Consider the following 22,631-nt stretch of genomic DNA (forward strand, 5'->3'; position numbering starts at 1 on the left):
CATGAAAGAGCTCCATAGAGAAAGAGTCAGTGTTCTTCATTCATAATCAATTTTTAAGCTTTGTTATTAAAATACTAAAAGAGTTTCAAATCATTATCACCACTTCATAAAGTATCAGACAACAGAAAACCCAGAGATCAGGGATTCCAAGTTTAACATACCATTATCGAGAAACTTCTTGTTGTAAAGTCTACAAACTCAGCTAATTTCCAATTGTTTTATATGCACTTAAATATTAATATCAGATCATTCAACCCTTTTTCCTAAAAGGAATCTGTTAGTGCTAAACTTGATACCAGGTGGAGAATAGTTTCATTCATTGTGTTTTTCTTTCTGCCTAGGCTAAGAATATTCTCTTTGGTAGCAAGTGTTTATTGCATGGAATGTGATGGTTTTACTTTACTGAATCCATACATAAATTATTTTACTGATAGAGAAGTAAAGCATATGTTCTTATTGTTAAATCCTAAACTTAACGGTTTTGAAATAATTCTCCAAACATTCCGGAGTCTTACATAGTTTCAACATGCACAACTAATTTTTCTTCCCCTTTTATGAAACTCATTAGGCCATTAAAACCTTTCAGTAATATTCATCCCATCTGGGAACATTGGAATCATATTTGCTTTGGCTCCTTTTCTTCCTCTGTTCTCATTGGTTGGTTATTTTTCCAAGTTCCAACTCATATTAGTATATTTTTGAGGCATTGTTTCTTAATCAGTGGGGTACCAAGGATTAAGAGTGGGGATATTCAGCCCCAAATGCACGCACAAAGAAATGCATCATTTGTAAGTATTTAAAAATAATGAATAAAACTGGTCAAAATGGTTTTGATTTTTATTACCCCCATGTGCTGCTAATTCTAGACAATATGTAATCAGATACTCATTCCTGTTAGGAAAAACCACCATGACCCTGTCTCCTCACTTTTGGAACACAGAGCTTCATAATTCAATTTTTTTTTCTTTCCAGTAAATTAATAGTTTAAGATTTTAAAGAGCAGACACTGTCTGAAATATTTTATATGGGTGAAAATTCTGTGCGTCTCTTTTCATGGTTTATCACCTTGATTATAATCATGGCATCGTCACTTGATTGAAAACAAAAGGTGCCCTTTTATTTAAAAAAAGAAAAAGAAAACAAGTGAAGAGAGGGGAATTCTCTTGTGGTCCAGCAGTTAGAACAAAGGAGTAGTAGCAGTTGTTGTTCAGTCTCTGAGTGATGTCCAACTCTTTGCCACCCTATAGACTGCAGAGAGCCAGGTCTCCCTGTCCTTCACTATCTCCCAGGGCTGCTTAAACTTATGTAGTAGGAACAGATGAATTTCTCTAATTCATTGTGATCCTTTATTTCTCCAGGCATTTTTGGACAGAAATTGGAAGATACTGTTCGCTATGAGAAGAGATATGGGAACCGCCTGGCTCCAATGTTGGTGGAGCAGTGTGTGGACTTCATCCGACAAAGGGGGCTGAAGGAAGAGGGTCTCTTCCGACTGCCAGGCCAGGCTAACCTCGTGAAGGAACTGCAGGATGCTTTTGACTGTGGAGAGAAGCCGTCATTTGACAGGTAGATTTCAAGATTTTACTAATCATCCTTCACTGAGACACTAACTAATCTGAAAGGTTGCTGTGAGCTGAAATGGTGTAACTTGAATTGATATCCTCACAGTTTAGAAGATGAATTATATGGCCTCACAAAGATGGATATGTGGTATTAGGTGTCTTTCTCTGCTATGCTTTTCCCCTCTTAAAACATTATTATTTATTCTTTTCCTTTGATCTCAAATCAAATATTAAACTTTCACATTGGAAAAGTGAGTTTTTAAAATAGCAGTCTTTTCTTGTTTGATATTTCTTTGAATTCTTTCAGATAAAGAATATTTAAAGTGTTGATCAACAGCTTGGGATATTGACGATGTAATTAAAAGCATTGTGTCTTAAATATATAGCCCCACCCTAATCTAGAATAGATTTGCAAGGAAGCAAGGAAAAGTATATAGCTTGGTACAATTTAGAAAACAATGAATGTTATAGCGAAGAATGCATAAAACACCCATAACTCCACTAATTGAGTTGAACACTGAAATTATTTTGTTAATCACCTCTTCATTTTTTAAAATTCAACAGAAACAAGTTTTTCTTTTCATATCAATAGTTGAGAAATGCCCTTATGCCAACATATTCTAATTTAACATCTGATCATTGGCAAACTCTGTAAGCATAATTTTTAATAATCGTTTCACTCTGCAGCTATGTCACATATAACTACTTCAGTAATGTTGAACATTTATATTGTGACTTTTCTCACTATTAGAGGTAATCGTGTAGTATACTTTCTCTTTGAAAGTGTAGAATTATCACATGGATAGACACAGGTCTATAGAACAAATAGACCAAAAGACTCTTGAATACTTGATACAAGGTAAGGGGAGCATCATTGAGAGTATGGGTTTTTGCTAATAATAATAATAATAAATCATGTTAACTCATTTGATATCCTTTTACTGGTCACATTAACAAAATCCTGAACAATAATACTACTCAGTGATTGCAAGGTGTGCTGAGGTAGGCACCCTCATCATTAGAGTAGAGATCATTGTAATCTTTCTAAAGAAATTTGGTAATATATTTCAAGACCCCTTAAGGAAAGCCTAATCCTAGAAAAAAAACAAATTTGTAAAAAAATTGAAGTGCAGAGTTGTTTCTTACAATTTCTATAATACTGAAGGATGAACACCAATCTATTCTCTCTAGCTGTAATGTGATTACTATACTAAAATGTTGCTTAGTTATTGAAATGTTTAGAAAATGCTAATTATATAATGATAAATGGAAAAATAAGACAGGTAAATTAATTTTACAAAAAGTATCACAGTTTATAAAGATTCATAAATCCTCCCTGATAGAAAATTAAATGGAGAGGTAAGGAAATGAATTCAAAACTAAGGTCAGAGAATACATTTCAAAAATGCAGATATACTTTTGGTGGGGGAGCCTCATGTCTTAGTCTATACTTTGAAAAAAACCAAAGTTCAGTGGTTCCATAGTTCAGGCCTGTTTAGAATATATAAACAATGGTTCATCTAGGAGAAATGTAAAGTTTTGTGCTAAAATTAGAAAAAAGTTTATCAGTGGGATTCTCATATAAAATAACACATTATGAGAAAACAATATTCTGTACAATGAACTTCATGTGACATTGATAAATTTCAATGACCTTTTTCTTTGTATTTATGTAATGATCTCAGTACATGCAGATGACCTTAATAGTAAAGTGTATTTATTAAAAATTCTCCTAAGTATCTGAAGTTTGTTTCTGATAACAGATCTTTGCTAAATCTGAGAATAAGGGTCTATTTTATGTCTTAGGGTACTTGTAAGAAGAGATGCACCCTGTAAGCAATTATTTCCTGATAACTATAGGCTAACAATAAACTTTATGTAAAATATGATCCCAATTGCAAAAAATGCATTTTTTCATAAAATGCATCAATGCACTGAGACTAAAGAAAATGTAAAAAAGATAAACATTAATTTTGTGTAATGATGAGGAATGTACTCCTCTTTTCTATACTATAAATTCAGTAAACCTTAACTTTTAGAATCAGAAATTTAATCCGAAAGGTCTTTCAGTTAATTTCATGCTGCACAAAAATGTCCTTATCTTCTAATTTCTGAAGTGTATCTACAGAAACCGCCTGTTCCCTGGAAAATATGTAGAAGAGACTTATAGAGAATATTTCAGCATAAGGCATGATATGATGATGTTACTAGCCTTCTTTGAGAAAAAGGAGTGTCATTCATTTGCTCAGTCAGATTTCTACCCTGGTATATGAACTGACCCCAAAATTTTGTGGCATCAGCAAGAACAACCAATCACTTGTTCGTAAATCAGCAATTCAGGCAGGACTTGATGAAGATGTGCTCATTTCTCCAACATGTGGTCTTGGTTAATATAGATCAGTTAAGTCTGAAGGATGTAAGAAGGCATCATTCACATGTCTGGAGCATTATCTGAGATGACTAAGCTAGCTGGGCTTCCAAGGTGGCGCCAGTGGTTAAGAACCCTCCTGCCAACACAGCAGACATAAGAGACATGGGTTCAGTCCCTGGGTAGGGAAGATCCCCTGGAGGAGGTCATGGCAACCCACTCCAATATTCTTGCCCAGAGAATCCTATGGACAGAGGAGCTGGGAGGGCTACAGTCCATGGGGTCTCAAAGAGTCAGAAACGACTGAAGCAACTTAGCGTACACAGAAGATTGCTGGAGGCTGCGTGGTCCTCTCTCTCTCTTTGAAGTCTCACATCCAGTAGAGTGTCTCTTCATGCAACTTTTATCTCTATCAGATTAATCAGACTCAGTGAAATATGGCTCAGGCTTCTAAGAGAGCAAATATGGAAGCTTATAAGCACCACATTGGTCAAAGCAAGTCACGAAACAGGGGCAGCCTAGATTTCAGGGAAGGGAAATAAACTCCAGAGTGGACAGAAGGGGCACACATGTTCAGGAAAGGAAGAATTTGTGGGATGTTATTTTAAGAGAAAATCACTATAGCTTTAAAATCTAGAAATAAAGTGGAGTAAGTTCCCCAACTTTGTTCTTTACAAGACTGCTTTGTATATTCTAGAACATTAGCATATCTCTAAAAAATTTAGTGTAAGTTTGTCAATTTTTACAAAAAAAAAATGCCTGTATGATTTTGATAGATATTTCATTACTCTAGAAATCAATTAGGAGAAAAATGACAGTGTAAAAATATGAAATCTTCTAATCCTTGAACATAGCCATACATAGGCCAATGTATCATTAGGACTTTTCGTATTTCAGCAGTAGTTTGTAATTTTCACTGTAAGATTTTGCTCTATTTTGTTACATTCATCCTTAATGCTCTGATATATACCATTGCTTTTTATGTTTAATTTTCTAATTTCTTCTGCTAGATTATATAAATATGATTTTTATAGAGAGTTTTTTTCCTACAAACTTGACAAATTTATTTATAAATGCTAGAGGATTTTTTTTTTTAGATCTTAGTATTTTCTCTATACATGACCTTATTGACTATAGATAATGAGAATTTTATTTATTCTTTTTTGATATGCTTTGCATTCCTTTTTCTTGACTTTTTGTCCTTGCTAAAAACTATTCTACTAGAATGGTGAGTGAACATGTTTCTTATATAGAGAGAGAAGTTGTTAGTTTTTTGCTATTGTTCATGATGGTAGCTATAAGTTCTGTGTAGTTGCCCTTTATCATGTTTGAAAATGCTCTTTTATTTCTGATTTGCTAAGTTTTAATAATGACTGACAACTGAATTTTATCAAGTCCACTTTTCCCATATTTACTGTAGAAATTATATGATTCTTCTGTTGAATTATGTTAATGAGGTGGATTTCAAATGTTAAGCCATCTTTGCACTCCTAGAATAAACCACGTTGGGTTGTGATGTATTACTCTTAATATTTTGCTGTATCTGACTTGGAAACAACTTGCTGAGGATTTTTGAACCCATCTGCATCATGGTTGCTGACTCAGCAGTTTCTTTTCTCGTAATGCATTTGACTACTTCTGTTATCAAAGAAATTCTGGTCTCAAAAGTAGCTGGAAAGTATTCCTTCAACCTCTATTTTCAGAAAAAAGTATATGTAGGTTGTATTATTTCCTCCATGTATCTTGGGTAATATTTACCAATGACGTCCTTGGAGATGAGATGAAAGAGGTTGATCCTGAACAATGCAGTAGGTTATAATAAGAAATGTCATTTTTATTCTGAGTGAAATGGAAATCCATTGAAAGACACTTAACAAACTAATGGAAAGATTTTATTTACATGTTAGAAAGAAAAAAATCACTCTGTTAGAGAAAACTAATATTTTCTACTAATCTACTCACAGAGCACTTCTGGCACCACATGTGTGGGTTTTCCACAACAAGCAAATTCTCCATTTCTTGATGGACACCCACTGACCGTCCTATGAGTTAATCAGTTCTGACAATAACTACCCAGAGTTAGCTCAGACCCCATAGGTTAAGGGCTCATTTCCACAAGACTGCCTCACCACCTCCCACCCACTTCAGGCATCAGTCATGAGTCCCACCAGGTTATCACCTGTACTTCTGACCAACCAGCCATAAATCTGAGAGTCCTCAAGTTCAATCATTTGCTAGAAGAGCTCACAGAATTCAGGAAAACAGCCCATTTACTAGATTACTTGTTTGTGATAAAAGGATACAGTTCAGGAACACAGATGAAAGAGAGGCGTAGGGCAGGGATGGCAGAGGGGCTTGGAACAGTCACACCCTCCCCGCTTATACCACCTTCCTCGCACTTGGACATGTTCACTAACCTAGAAGTTTTCTGAACACCTTCAGTGAGGAAATCTTTATGAAGACTTCGTTACATAGGGATTTCAGTCCTAGGTGGCACAGTGGTAAAGAATCCACCTACCAATGCAGGAGACTCAAGAGACATGGGTTCAATCCCTGGGTTGGGAAGATCCACTGGAGAAGGAAATGGCAATCCACTCCAGTATTCTTGCCCTAGGCATGACTGATTAATCACTGGGGCTAAGGTTCCAACCCTCTATTCACCTGATTGGTTTCTCTGGCAACCACCCTTCACCCACTCCACCCTTCATCCTCCTTAAGAACTTTCTCAAGGATGCCTTAAGTAAGTTCAGACACAGTTGAAAGAACTTGGTAGGAATAACGAAGAATTTTTCCTTTCTCTTTCCTCATTCCAGAACTATTTTAGGAAACGGGGATAAAAAGAAAATAACAAAAGATGCTTCTATATTCTTATAATTTAGGAAATTACAAGGGTTTTAGGAGCTCTGATCAGGAGCTAGGGATGAAAATCAAAAGAGATCATGTTATCACACTCTAGCAATCTGAATATGCTTGTTTTGATAAGTAAATTGTTAAGCTTGTGTCCCTCAGTCATAGGAAGGCAGGTATGCAAATTGCTGCTGATTAAAAAAAAAAAGTTCCCAGATACATGGACCATGAAATAAAAAGAGTAACATGTTTATAACCAAGTGCAATTGTAAACTATATTCTTTGGGAATAAATAGTCCATAATTTTCCAAGGAGAGTGAATTACTTTTGGAAATGTGTTCAAGTACAGTATTCAGCCCATCAGATTTTTTAGTGAACTGGCTGAGTTTAAAATTTCATGTGATCAAGTCCTAGTTCAGGTTTCAGTTTGGGGGGATGTGAAGGCAAACTGCTTGGGAACATTTACTAGTTCAAGTTATTCTCACCAGTGTTCATCATCAAAGTGATCTAAAAAAGAATATGTTTAAAAATACAGATCTTGCACAATGTTTTGACTAGATATTAGTATATAAAGCAAAGTACAGAAATTTTCCTTTGTGAAATATGTTAAAGAATAAGAATGAATAAATAGTATCCCCTGTTTATTCTAACAAAGCTTATATCTCGCTAAAGAGTCAACCGGATTTAGCTTTCATCTTTATCTTTATTAAAATCTGGAAAGAAAATCTCACAGGAATTCTGCAAAGACCATCTCTAATTTTAATATTAAGGCCTAATAGTACTATGCTGCTAAGTCGCTTCAGTCGTGTCTGACTCTGTGTGACCCCATAGACGGCAGCCCGCTAGGCTCCCCCGTCCCTGGGATTCTCCAGGCAAAAACACTGGAGTGGGTTGCCATTTCCTTCTCCAATGCATGAAAGTGAAAAGTGAAAGGGAAGTTGCTCAGTCATGTCCAACTCTTCACGACCCCATGGACCGCAGCCTACCAGGCTCCTCTGTCCATGGGATTTTCCAAGCAAGAGTACTGGAGTGGGGTGCCATCACCTTACAGCTCTAATATTAAGCTCAAAAATTTGAGTTTTAAAGTAAGCTTTTTAAATAACATTTTATACTTATAAAAGTATAGTGCTATTAAAATTTAATATAAACATTATCAAAATCACATTTTAAATTATAACACTTTGTATATAATATAGAAGCATATAAGAAAGAAAGATGAATATTTTAAAACAGAACAACCCAGAGAGATCTTGTTTTATATATATATAAGTTGATATGTACAGAATAAAAATAAAGATATATCTAAATGCATATATATATATATACGCACAAATACTGGAATCACACAGTTTTTGCATTTTGCCTTTTCATGCTAACACTGTATCATAAAAAACTTTCCATGTCACTAAGTAATTTTCATAAACACGATTTCAGGGATAATATAATAATTCATAGCCCATGGGGTCGCAAAGAGTTGGGCACGACTGTGCGGCCGAGCTGAACTGATAGCAATTCATCCTACCATCATTTGGGCTTGTCTCATTCTCCTTTGTTGTTGTGTTCAGTGTTTTGCCTACATCAGTCGTACACTGCTGAGCATCTATGTTCATAAATCAGCCTGTGCTTTTGAAGCTGTGGATCCATTTGGAAGTTAATATTTCGTATTTGAATGAAAGGAAATATCTTGTGTTACAAGAGAAAAAAAAAGATGGTTTGAGAAAGAGAAACTTAGAACATAGACTGCTTGAATTTAGAAATTGCAAGTGCACGTGCCAGCTTTTATGAGACCAGGCGCTTTCTGCTCTTCTTTAATGGTATCAAATGCTATTTTCCCAGTTCTGAGGTCCAGGTTTGAGACCTTATGTATGAATGACTTGTTCCTACATTTAAATGGGGTATTTCCACAGACTCCTTGACCAAAGGGAAGTCTGTGAGAAAGGACACTTTCACTGACCTGAAAGAATTTGTATTTAATCAGTTTATGTCAACTGTAAAAAACAACAGATGTTGGAGTTCCTAACCATTCTTTTCTTAATTATTTCTGTTTCATAGTGAAACAAATCAAAATATAACATTTTATGTTAAACTTCCCCACATTGAAGGGACAAAAATGAAATGCAGAATGTGTGAAACCAGATTAGGAGCCAAGCGCTATTTTGTTTCCAAAGCTCTCCAGATGGTATCAGCTGTCAAAGAAGAGGCAGTTTGGAAGTGCTGGGAAGGTAGGGTCAAAAATGGCCATGTGGGTGTCACATTGTAGCATTAATTGCTCAGCAACAAAATAACTACACACTTACAACACCACCTTTAAGAGCTAAGACAGAAGGCTGGAGAAGCCTGCGATTTTACACACTCTGTCCAAGAATCCCATAAGACAGCTGCTGTCAGAGGTACCCCAACTGCCCTCCCCCATATACTGAGCTCATTCTGCCTTCATCCCTCCTCCTCTTCTGTTTTTTCATTTGTGTTCGTGACTGATTCAGGATCACTAAACAAACTTCAAGTCTACAGATGTAATGAAAATAAATAAATAAATAACCTAAAGTTTAGGAGACAGAAAAACCAGACACATTTTAATTTTACCCTCTGGGTAGCCATATAATTTTTAGCCTTACTGACCTGAGTTATAAAAAGTGAACTTGAAAAGGATACACTACAGGTTCTCAAACATTATTTTGGAAAAGAATGACCCAGAGAGAAATCTCAAGGTCCAGATGCCCAGACCCCAGTGGCTCTCATTCTGATTTAAAAGGATTGAGGATACCTAGGAATCTGCATTTCAGGCAAATCCTCAGATAATCTTTATATACATTCTTATATACATGATGTTCTAACCACAACTTGGGACATGGTAGACAGACAGTGGGCTGCAGAAGTGTGGGTTGGAGGAAAATTGTTTCTTTATAGTGAGGTGCCTCAGTTTTCTAATATAGGAAATTGAGGCAAATGTTAACATCAAGCACTACGGGGAGCAGTATATTAGTTCTGATTCGGCTAAACAGGTCTTACTTACACTGTCGTGAAAGATAAATTACTTTCTGGGGAATACATTTTATGTGTAAAATAAAAAATTTCCTATCTGCTAAAATGGGTCTGAAATTTTACAACAGCCTAAAAAGTACATCCCTATGCTTTTGCTTTGATGTCAAGAAAACTCTTGAGAGTCGCTTGAACAGCAAGGAGCTCAAACCAGTCAATCCTAAAAGAAATCAACCCTGAATATTCATTGAAAGGACTGATGCTGAAGCTGAATCTCCAATACTTTGGCCACGTGATGGGAAGAGACAACTCACTGGCAAAGACTTTGATCCTGGGAAAGATTTTGAGGGCAGGAGAAGGGGACGACAGAGGATGAGATGGTTGGATGGCATCACCAACTTGATGGACATGAGTTTGAGCAAGCTCCAGGAGATAGTGAAAGACAGGAAAGCCTGGTGTGCTGCAATCCATGATGTGACAAAGAGTAAGATGTAATTTAGCAACTGAACAACAGTATTTCGATCCATGTGAAAACTCAAGCACTGTGGAGTTGGATGACATACTACAGACATAGAGCATTTGTATCATAGTGTAAATCAAAGATCTTGCCGAGCCTGATTGTGGAAAGTGAAGAAAGAAAATGGTAGCTTGAGGGCATAAGAACAGGTAGAGTTGGAAAAGCAAAGAACAGACTCAGGAATTCACCTAAGGCAAGCCCTGATGTTATAGATGGCAAATTAGCTACTTATTTTCAGCAACTGAGTGATTTTCCCAAGTCCAGAAGGAAGTCAGTCCTCCAAAGTTCTGGGCATCTATTTAGCTGTGGTAGCTCCTAACACTTCTATATTTTGATGCAGTTCTTATATATTATGGTGGCTTGACAAGACTGATAACCATTGTTTTAGAGTACTTTTCAAATGTCTGTTGAATGACATAGGACTATCCTGACTTTGACCATATTCTTATAACACCTGTGTTTGATTTTCTGATATTTTTCCTTAAATTTTTTTCACTGTTTTTATTTTTGATCAATTTCATTGTAAAAGGAACTTGACATTTTTCCCCCTAAAAAGCAGCATCACTTGCCACAAATACAAGGTTAATATAGTACAAGTTCAATGGCCACAAAGCATATTATTAATTGCTATCTGAATATAGCTGCTTTGGGAAAACTCTGACCCTTGGAACCTCTGTTTATTTGATGAAAGTGAAGATTGGCAGGTGCCAGAAGCACTTGAGAACTTCTCATCCCCAACTGGTACTTCCTACTTGATATAATAATCAGGAATAGCAAATCAAAAATGGACTATGTCCTGTCCATGTGGCACTTGATTTGGAAGTGCCTCTTGATGAGGGTGAAAAGGGAGAGTGAAAAAGCTGGCTTAAAACTCAACATTCAAAAAACTATGACCATGGCCTCTGGTCCCTTCATTTCATGGCAAATAGATGGGGGAAAAGTGGAAACAGTGACAAATTTTATTTTCTTGGGCTCCAAAATCATTATGGATAATGACTTCAGCCGTGAAATTAAAAGATGCTTGCTCCTTGAAAGAAAAGACAAACCTAAACAGAATATTAAAAAGCAAAGACATCACATTGCCAACAAAGGTCTATATAGTCATAGCTATGATTTTTCCCATTGTCATGTATGGATGTGAGAATTGGACCATGAAAAAGGCCGAGTACCAAAGAACCAATGTTTTTGAATGTGGTGCTAGAGAAGACTCTTGAGAGTCCCTTGGGATTGCCAGGAGATCAAACCAGTCCATCCCAAAGGAAATCAACCCTGAGTATTTATTGGAAGGACTGATGCTGAAGCTGAAGCTCCAATACTTTGGCCATCTGATGTGAAGAGCCTGGGCATTGGAAAAAACCCTGATGCTGAGAAAGACTGAAGGTAGGAGGAGAAGGAGGTGACAGAAGATGAGATGGTTGGATGGCATCACGGATTTAATGGACAGGAGTTTGCGCAAACTCTCGGAGATAATGAAGAACAGGGAAGCCTGGTGTGTTTCAGTCCACGGTGTTGCAGAGTCTGACATGACTTAGTGACTGGACAACAACCATACTTTGGGAAATACAGTCCACTCTTTGCCAGTACAGACAGGCCTACTTCCTTGAATGTTTGGCTTCATATCTAATTTGAACCATGGGTGTAACTTGCAAGAGTCTCATGAAACCCTCTTGTAAACATACCAAGGTCTGAAAAATTAATGAGCTTCAGGGAAAATATTTCATATGTGGAAAATACTTGCTCAAATGAATACTTACTAAATACTTTATGTAAGGCAGATTGTTAGCTGGAAATCTGTCATGTTCCATTATGCTTACTCTCTTGGTAATGTATTTTTAAAGTACATTTGAAGTGGGGGACCTGAATTTCTCTTTCCTTTCAGTTTAATTTTGAATAAATTTAAGCTCATTTCCACTAACCTGATTGAGTGATGGGAAAAAAAAAATAGCCAATTAACCAAGAACTTTCCCAGTATGTGGCATATCTGTCAGTTGGCATCTGTGTACTTATTTGTAAGAAACAGTGGTGGAATAAGAATTCAGACTTTGATGAGAAGCAGGCACCATTTACTTCACATGTTAACAATATGAGACTAGTTACTTAACTTCTCCAAATTCCTAGTGTCCTTGTATATAAAATGGAAATAATCCCTACGAACCCCCTCAATTGTATTCATGCACTTAAAAATAAATGAAAGTGGAACAAAACCACCAGGAATAAATGGTACAATGTGAAGAAGGCACTTAGCTTATTTATTGTCATTTGAGTATCATGACATTGATGATGATGGTTTTAACATTTTGGGCTTCCCAGGTGGCATAAGTGGTAAAGAACCCTCCTGCCAATGCAGGAGACATAAGAGACACAGTTTTGATCTCCGGGTCAAGAAGATCCCCTGGAGGAGGGCATGGCAATCCACTCCAGTATTCTTGCCTGCAGAATTCCATAGACAGAGGAGCCTAGCGGGCTGTGGTCCATGGGGTCGCGAAGAGTTGGACACAACTGAAGTGACTTAGCATCATAGCATGCATGCGTGACAAGGAAAAGTAATATGCCTGAACACATAGATAAAGAAATTGTGCTTAACTATGAATTCTTCGGTGTTTTAATACAGAATATCTTCTTTTCAGTTTTGAAATCTCTATAGCGATTCCTACTGAAACAGATAAGATACCTATAAGGTCTTATATTCTGAAAATATGTTTTTGTGTGTCTTGTAAGTCAGATTGCAAATATTCTTGCAGGAGTTTGGTGAAAGTACATCCCTTAAAGGTATATATTTTGTGAAATAAACATATTGAGTTACATTTTACATATCATACAATTTGCCCATTTCAAGGCAGTGATTTTTAACAGATTTCGCACGTTATAACAGATTTCCCACGTTATGTAGCTGTTACCATGTATCAGTTTTAGAACATTCTCATCACTCAAATAGCATCTCTTGTACCCTTTATTGTTATTCCTAGCAGCCCTTCCTCCCCAGCAGTCACTAATGTACTTTCTGCCTCTATAGATTTTCCCTTTTTTGGACATTTGTATAGATAGAATTATTCAATATATGGTCTCTTGCATCCAGCTTTTTTCACTTGAGCATAATGCTTTTGAACTTCATCCATATTTCAGCAAATATCAGTAGTTTGTTGCTTTGTATTCATGAGTAGAACTTCAGTTTGTGGATATACTACAGTTTGTTTATTCATTTATCGGTTGGTAGATATTTCAGTTGCTTCTGCTTTTTTGGCTTTTAGAAATAATATTGTGAATATACATTTTGAGTGGACATGTTTTCATTTCTCTTTGGTGCACACCTACAAGCGAAATTGCTAGGCTTTATCTGTATTGAACATTTGGGTAATTGCCAAACTGTTTTCCAAAATGGCTGTAACATTTTCTATTTCTACTAGCAATGTATGAGTGTTTCATTTTTTTATCCTAGACATTCTAGTGAATGTGGAATGGTATCTCATTGTTGCAGTTTGCATTTCCTTGATGACACTGATTCTGTGCATCATTTTATATGCGTATGAGCCATTCTTAAATACATCTTAGAAGGCATATGGTTTTTTATTTTCTGATTATCTTGATAATTTATTATAAGGAAATGGTTGAAAAATTGCTTAAGAATCAAAATTGTATTATGGGAATTAAGGTAAACATCTGTGAACTATTGAAAGCCTACATATACACACTCATGAGGATCTCACTGTTGATATTCACTTAAACATCTATATTTGTAAAGCAAAACTCTGCATGTGTAACTAAAACATGATCTCAAAGAAAGTAGAGAATTTTAAGACTCTTGATCATCTTTTTTCCCCTAACATCTACAACAGTGTCTGACACAATGTAGACATTCAATAAATCTTTGTCCTTCACTATCTCCTGGAGTTTGTTCAAACTCTTGTCCATTAAGTTGATGATGCCATCCAAATATTTCATCCTCTGTCACCCTCTTCTCCTCCTGCCCTAGCCTAGGTACCCAACTAACACAAATACTGTACTATAGTGTAATAAGTTTATAATACTTTTAACACAAATAATACTTTAAAAACACACACACACAAATAAAACATTTTTAATCTTATGGTACAGTACCTTGACAAGTTCAGTAGTACACTGTAACAGCTGGCCTACAGGGACTGGTGTTGAGTGAACAGGCAAGAAGAGTTACTGACTGGGGGAGGGAGAAGCGGGTGGGAGATGGTAGAGCTGAAGGATTGTCAGCAATAGGAAATGGAGGACAAGCTGTGATTTCTGTCATGCCTGACACTGGGCTTCCAAGGTGGCTCAGTGGTAAAGAATCTGCCTGGCAATGCAAGAAATGTGTGTTTGATCCCTGGGTTGGGAAGATCCCCCGGAGGAGGAAGTGACAACTCTCTCCAATATTTTTGCCTGGAGAATTCTTGGACAGCAGAGCCTGGCAGGTTACAGTCCATGAGGTCACAAAGAGTTGAACACAACTTATCAGGCACACACTGACATGGATGGAATACGTGTTTGCATCTTTGAAAGTTCACAACTCGAAGAGCTGTAATATAGGGGATTTACTGTATATGTGGTAGTAAAGTATCCTTTCCAACAAAGAGCTGAACAACATTTTAGTGTGAGATCCGCAATAAGTATATAATTGGATTCTTTTAAAACTTTTTCTTCTTTCCCTCAATATATATGTGTGTGATCAGTCACTCAGTCATATCTGACTCTTTGCAACCCCATGGACTGTAATGTTGGCCTCTGCTCTCCATGGAATTTTCCAGGCAAAAATATTGGTGTGGGTTGCCATTTCCTCCTCCAAGGGATCTTCCTGATCCAGGGATCAAGCCTGCATCTCCTGCATTGGCAGGTAAATTCTTTACCACTGAGCCACCTGGGAAGCCCCAACTGGGATGGTATCATTTAGCTCACATGTGGAGAATGCTTTTGTGTTGTAATAAAAGACCACTGAAGTGTCCAAAGGAGGGACAAGTTTTGAGTGGATTTGAACACTTTCAGGGTTGATTTTGTAGAGTCACATGGATATACCAGAAAATCCATTTAAATTCCTTTTAAGACTATGAATTATAGATTCAGCAATGTAAAACTAAACCTTTATCCATCTCCTTTGTAAATCTTTACAAAGATTTTTTTCCCTACATTATGGACTTTATTAGAAGAAAATAAGTATTCTGGAAAAGAATGTTTGCCTCCTGTATTGTTTATCCTAGAGACAGATAATCAAAATCTTCCAAAATTTTGATTTTCCTGGTGGTTCAATGGTTAACCTTCTGTGCTTCCAGTGCATGTGTTGGAACACAGTTGGAAACTGAGATCCCACATGCCTTGCCACTCAGCACCCCCTCCTCCAAAAATTCCCAAACTTATGATGGTTACAAAAATAAATGAGCAACATGCCAAAGAGTCAGTGTTGAAGACACATTAATAAGAAAAAAAGTTATAGTAAGGAAACTGGTTGCTATTTAGTTTTCAATAACTAGAAAAACTATGTGTGATACTTAGTTCTGGTTTTTATATTTAAAAATGAAAATATTAAATTATGTACATGGATTTTAAATGCTGTTGGGAGAATTTAAAAAGATATTTTTAGCATATGCCCATCAGCATCAGAACATCAATAATGCTTCTCTGGAACATTCTTGGTTGCATAATCTGAAATCTCTCAGAAAAAAAAAAAAAGATTAATTGTTGAATGTATAATGATGATGACATTTCCTTTGTTTCTCCTGAAATTCCATCTGTGGAGTTTAGTAAAGGGAAAAATATGTAGGCAGACAACACAAAATTGTAAAGTAACTAAATACAGCTGTAACTTCTCTGTCTTAGCTAAGCCACGTTCATTAACTGTTTGCCAGGATTTCGAAGACCACATGAAACTGAAATTACAGCTCATAATGTTTCAAGTGCTGGGTACAATTGAAGCCAGCAGGAGCTATGTGACAGTCTCAGGTACATACAGTTACTAATGTCAAGATATGAACGCTGGTAGAGTTGTATAAACCCTCTATGAAAGAATACTTCATGTCTGTACATGAGGAGTCAAATGTTAGGAAAGATGGCATACCTCATTTTAAACAAAAAATGTGAAAGATCATCATTCACATCTCACTAGATAATTACATAATCATAGTGTACTTTAGTTCAGTTCAGTTCAATCGCTCAGTCATGTCCGACTCTTTGCGACCTCATGGACTGCAGCACGCCAGGCCTCCCTGTCCATCACCAACTCCCAGAATTTACTCAAACTCATGTCCATTGAGTCAGTGATGCCATCCAACCATCTCATCCTCTGTCATCCCATTCTCCTCCCGCCTTCAATCTTTCTAAGCATCCCGGTCTTTTCAAATGAGTCAGCTCTTCACATCAGGTGGCCAAAGTATTGGAGTTTCAGCTTCAACATCAGTCCTTCCAATGAACACCCAGGACTGATCTCCTTTAGGATGGACTCCTTTAGGTTGGATCTCCTTGCAGTCCAAGGGACTCTCAAGAGTCTTATCCAACACCACAGTTCAAAAGCATCAATTCTTCGGTGCTCAGCTTTCTTTATAGTCCCAACTCTCACATCCATACATGACCACTGGAAAAACCATAGCCTTAAGTAGACAGACCTTTGCTGGCAAAGTAATGTCTCTGCTTTTTAATATGCTGTCTAGGTTGGTCTTAACTTTCCTTCCAAGGAGTAAGCATCTTTTATTTATTTATTTATTTATTTTTAATTTTATTTATTTTTTTTTTAAATTTTTTTTTTTTAATTTTAAAATCTTTAATTCTTACATGCGTTCCCAAACATGAACCCCCCTCCCACCTCCCTCCCCACAGCATCTCTCTGGGTCATCCCCATGCACCAGCCCCAAGCAAGCTGCACCCTACGTCAGACATGGAGTGGCGATTCAATTCTTACATGACAGTATACATGTTAGAATTCCCATTCTCCCAAATCATCCCACCCTCTCCCTCTCCCTCTGAGTCCAAAAGTCTGGTATACACATCTGTGTCTTTTTTCCTGTCTTGCATACAGGGTCGTCATTGCCATCTTCCTAAATTCCATATATATGTGTTAGTATACTGTATTGGTGTTTTTCTTTCTGGCTTACTTCACTCTGTATAATTGGCTCCAGTTTCACCCATCTCATCAGAACTGATTCAAATGAATTCTTTTTAATGGCTGAGTAATACTCCATTGTGTATATGTACCACAGCTTTGTTATCCATTCATCTGCTGATGGACATCTAGGTTGTTTCCATGTCCTGGCTATTATAAACAGTGCTGCGATGAACATTGGGGTACATATGTCTCTTTCAATTTTGGTTTCCTCAGTGTGTATGCCCAGCAGTGGGATTGCTGGGTCATAAGGTAGTTCTATTTGCAATTTTTTAAGGAATCTCCACACTGTTCTCCATAGTGGCTGTACTAGTTTGCATTCCCACCAACAGTGTAGGAGGGTTCCCTTTTCTCCACACCCTCTCCAGCATTTATTGCTTGCAGATTTTTGGATCGCAGCCATTCTGACTGGTGTGAAGTGGTACCTCATTGTGGTTTTGATTTGCATTTCTCTAATAATGAGTGATGTTGAGCATCTTTTCATGTGTTTGTTAGCCATCCGTATGTCTTCTTTGGAGAAATGTCTATTTAGTTCTTTGGCCCATTTTTTGATTGGGTCATTTATTTTTCTGGAATTGAGCTGCATAAGTTGCTTGTATATTTTTGAGATTAGTTGTTTGTCAGTTGCTTCATTTGCTATTATTTTCTCCCATTCAGAAGGCTGTCTTTTCACCTTGCTTATATTTTCCTTTGTTGTACAGAAGCTTTTAATTTTAATTAGATCCCATTTGTTTATTTTTGCTTTTATTTCCAGAATTCTGGGAGGTGGATCATAGAGGATCCTGCTGTGATTTATGTCGGAGAGTGTTTTGCCTATGTTCTCCTCTAGGAGTTTTATAGTTTCTGATCTTACATTTAGATCTTTAATCCATTTTGAGTTTATTTTTGTGTACGGTGATAGAAAGTGATCTAGTTTCATTCTTTTACAAGTGGTTGACCAGTTTTCCCAGCACCACTTGTTAAAGAGATTGTCTTTACTTCATTGTATATTCTTGCCTCCTTTGTCAAAGATAAGGTGTCCATATGTGTGTGGATTTATCTCTGGGCTTTCTATTTTGTTCCATTGATCTATATGTCTGTCTTTGTGCCAGTACCATACTGTCTTGATGACTGTGGCTTTACTTTTCATCTTTAACCTAGATGTTTTATCATCGGTGCTGTATAGATGGAGAAGTCTAGAGGCTACTGTAAAAATAAAACTGAAAACCAGAAGCAGGAGGCTTAAATCCAAAGCCTGAAAACATTAGAGAACTCTTGAATTCAGGGAACATTAAGCAATAGGAGCCCATCTAATGCCTTCATACCTACACCGAAACCAAGTTCCACCCAAGGGCCAACAAATTCCAAAACAAGACATACCGCGCAAATTCTCCAGCAACACAGGAACACTCCCCTGAGCTTCAATATACAGGCAGCTCAAAATTATCCCAAAACCTTTGATGTCTCGTAACCCATTACGGGTCACTCCATTGCACTCCAGAGAGAAGAAACCCAGCTCCACCCACCAAAACTCCAACACAAGCCTCCCTAACCAGGAAACCTTGACAAGCCACTGATAGAACCCCACCCAAAGTGAGGAAGCTCCATAATAAAGAGAACTCCACAAATTCCCAGAATATAAAAAGGCCACCCCAAACGCAGCAATATAACCAAGATGAAGAGACAGAGGAATACACAGCAGGTAAAGGAACAGGAGAGTTGCCCACCAAACCAAACAAAAGTGGAAGAAGCAGGGAATCTACCGGAGAAGGAATTCCGAATATTGATAGTGAAAATGATCCAAAATCTTGAAATCAAAATGGAATCACAGATAAATAGGCTAGAGACAAGGATTGAGAAGATGCATGAAAGGTTTAACAAGGACCTAGAAGAAATAAAAAAGAGTCAAAATATAATGAATAATGCAATAAATGAGATCAGAAACACTCTGGAGGCAACAATAAGTAGAATAACGGAGGCAGAAGATAGGATTAGTGAAATAGAAGATAGAATGGTAGAAATAAATGAATCAGAGAGGAAACAAGAACAACGAATTATAAGAAATGAGGACAATCTCAGAGACCTCCAGGACAATATGAAACGCTCCAACATTCGAATTATAGGAGTCCCAGAAGAAGAAGACAGAAAGAAAGATCATGAGAAAATCCTTGAGGAGATAATAGTTGAAAACTTCCCTAAAATGGGGAAGGAAATAATCACCCAAGTCCAAGAAACACAGAGAGTTCCAAATAGGATAAACCCAAGGCGAAACACCCCAAGACACATATTAATCAAATTAACAAAGATCAAACACAAAGAACAAATATTAAAAGCAGCAAGGGAAAAACAACAAATAACACACAAGGGGATTCCCATTAGGATAACAGCTGATCTTTCAATAGAAACTCTTCAGGCCAGGAGGGAAAGGCATCTTTTAATTTCATGGCTGCAGTCACCATCTGAAGTGATTGTGGAGCCCAAAAAAATAAAATCTGACAATGTTTCCACTGTTTCTCCATCTATTTGCCATGAAGTGATGGGACCGGATGCCATGATCTTAGTTTTCTGAATATTGAACTTTAAGCCAACTTTTTCTCTCTCCTCTTTCAGTTTCATCAAGAGGCTCTTTAGTTCCTCTTCACTTTCTGCCATAAGGGTGGTGTCATCTGCATATCTGAGGTTATTGATATTTCTCCCAGCAATCTTGATTCCAGCTTGTTCTTCCAGCCCAGCATTTCTCAATGTACTCTGCTTATAAGTTAAATAAGCAGGGTGACAATATACAGCCTTGACGTACTCCTTTTCCTATTTGAAACCAGTCTGTTGTTCCATGTCCAGTTCTAACTGTTGCTTCCTCACCTGCATACAGGTTTCTCAAGAGGCAGGTCAGATGATCTGGTATTCCCATCTCTTTCAGAATTTTCCACACTTTATTATGATCCACACAGTCAAAGGCTTTGGCATAGTCAGTAAAGCAGAAATAGATGCTTTTCTGGAACTCTCTTGCTTTTTCAATGATCCAGCGAATGTTGGCAATTTGATCTCTGGTTCCTCTGCCTTTTCTAAAACCAGCTTGAATATCTGGAAGTTCTCAGTTCATGTATTGTTGAAGCCTGGCTTGGAAAATTTTAAGAATTAGTTTAGTAGTGTATGAAATTAGTGCCATTGTGTGGTAGTTTGAGCATTCTTTGCCTTTGTTAGGTAATGGAATGAACACTGATCTTTTCCAGTCCTGTGGCCACTGCTGAGTTTTCCAAATTTGCTGGCATATTGAGTACAGCACTTTCACACATCATCTTTCAGGATTTGAAATAGCTCAACTGGAATTTCATCATGTGCACTAGCTTTGTTCATAGTGATGCTTCTTAAGGCACACTTTACTTCACTTTCCAGGATGCCTGGTTCTAGGTGAGTGGGCCATTAAGATATCTTTTGTATAGTTCTACTGTGTATTCTTACCACCTCTTCTTAATATCTTCTGCTTCTGTTAGGTCCATACCATTTCTGTCCTTTATTGAGCCTATCTTTGCATGAAATGTTCCCTTGGTATCTCTAATTTTCTTGAAGAGATCTCTAATCTTTCCCATTCTGTTCTTTTCCTCTATTCTTTGCACTGATCGCTGAGGAAGACTTTCTTATCTCTCCTTGCTGTTCTTTGGAACTCTGCATTCAAATGGGTATATCTTTCCTTTTCTCCCCTGCTTTTCACTTCTCTTCTTTTCACAGCTATTTGTAAGGCCTCCTCAGTCAGCTATTTTGCTTTTTTTGCATTTCATTTTCTTTGGGATGGTCTTGCTTAGCAAATATATATTATTCTTTCCAGTTTTTTTTTTTTTTCCTGAGCCATTCCTGGGGTAAATGTGAAGTGAACAAGACGTATCTTAGTCCTCTTCTCTCAAACTGTAGTCACATAATCCAATGAGTAATAAGTGCAATCTGTTAAATATAATTTTAAAATATCTGTCGATGAGTTTTCTTGTGTCACTTACTATGAGTGGTTTCTTTATATCCACCTGAAAATAGGTCATCTGAATTGACAATAATTTTCTAATTTTTTAAATCATTCATGCATTTCCTGGCATATATTTCACACTTCATGAATTCAGGAAATCATATTTCACAGAACAGCCAGAGAAAGTATTAACGTGTGGATATTACTCCATCGTGACTCCCAACCTATATTAGAAATGCCTATGTTTATTAAAAATCGTAGCAAACTAGCTACTTCTTCCATTGGCAACAATAGATACTCCGTGCAATGTCAAAGGGTAGAGCTTTCTCCTGAGACAATTCTGAATAAATATAATAAAATTCTTCTGGCACTGAGAGAAAACAAAATCCAACATGCAAGTCAATCAGGGAGAGTCTTGATTCGTTTTCTTCATACCATAAAACCAATTGGATACATCGTCAAAAACTCTATGAATAACACCTTACACTAACACAATGTTATATGTCAAGTATATCTCAATAAAAATAAAGTAAACAAATATGTTTTCAGTTACAAAATTAATCAACATGGATATTAAAATGAATTAATATGGCCCTGGTGACTTGGGATTCAAGGTTCAATGTTATATCCAAATTTAACTTAGAAGTAACATTCAAACACTCATAGTGCATCCTTTTAATATTGTGTGTGTGTGTGTGTGTGTGTGTGTGTGTGCTCAATCGTGCCTAATTCCTTGCAACTCAGAGTTAAGTATAACAAATAATTTTTCTAGTTATTGAAAACCACCAAAGTTTCCTTAATATAACTTTGTTTTCTTATTAATGTCTTTAACACTGACTGGTTTTACATGTTGCTTATTTGCATTTGTAGTACCTTAATGTGTATTAGTATGTATATATATGTGTATATATGTATATAGAGAGAATATATATATATAGTATATATAATATGTAAATACACAGGCAGAATCTCTGTGGTTTGCAAACAGACTATCTCTAATCATATCATTGGTGACCTTCAAATAATTCCTTAGGTTTATGCTTATTCTAAGGAATGATATACATTATAAATATGAATAGAGTTTTAGTTTAATAAAATCTTTGTCACTTTTTGACCTCAGATTTATTTTCTATGGGAAAAATTTATGGGAAATTTTTTTTCATAGCATATGACAAGTTTGTATGATATTAATGTCATTTGTGAGGCTTCCCAGGTGGCACAGTGGTAACGAATCCACCCGCCAGTGCATGAGATGCAACAGACATGCATTTGATACCTGGTTCAGGAAGATTCTCTGGAGAGGAAAATGGCAACCCCCTCCAGTATTCTTG

General features: G+C 36.8%; 1 protein-coding gene across 4 annotated transcripts in view; it reads left to right on the forward strand.

Annotated features, from left to right (window-relative positions):
- ARHGAP24 (Rho GTPase activating protein 24) overlaps window positions 1–22,631 on the forward strand; it is a 568,165-nt gene that overhangs the window by 518,300 nt on the left and 27,234 nt on the right. For all 4 annotated transcript variants that reach the window (XM_005681855.3, XM_005681859.3, XM_005681858.3 and 1 more), the window contains one exon: window positions 1,359–1,566. In XM_005681855.3, the coding sequence (XP_005681912.1) occupies window positions 1,359–1,566 (208 nt within the window). The remainder of the gene's footprint in view (window positions 1–1,358; window positions 1,567–22,631) is intronic.

The sequence above is a fragment of the Capra hircus genome, chromosome 6 (assembly GCF_001704415.2).
Source record: "Capra hircus breed San Clemente chromosome 6, ASM170441v1, whole genome shotgun sequence".
Classification (NCBI taxonomy): Eukaryota; Metazoa; Chordata; class Mammalia; order Artiodactyla; family Bovidae; genus Capra; species Capra hircus.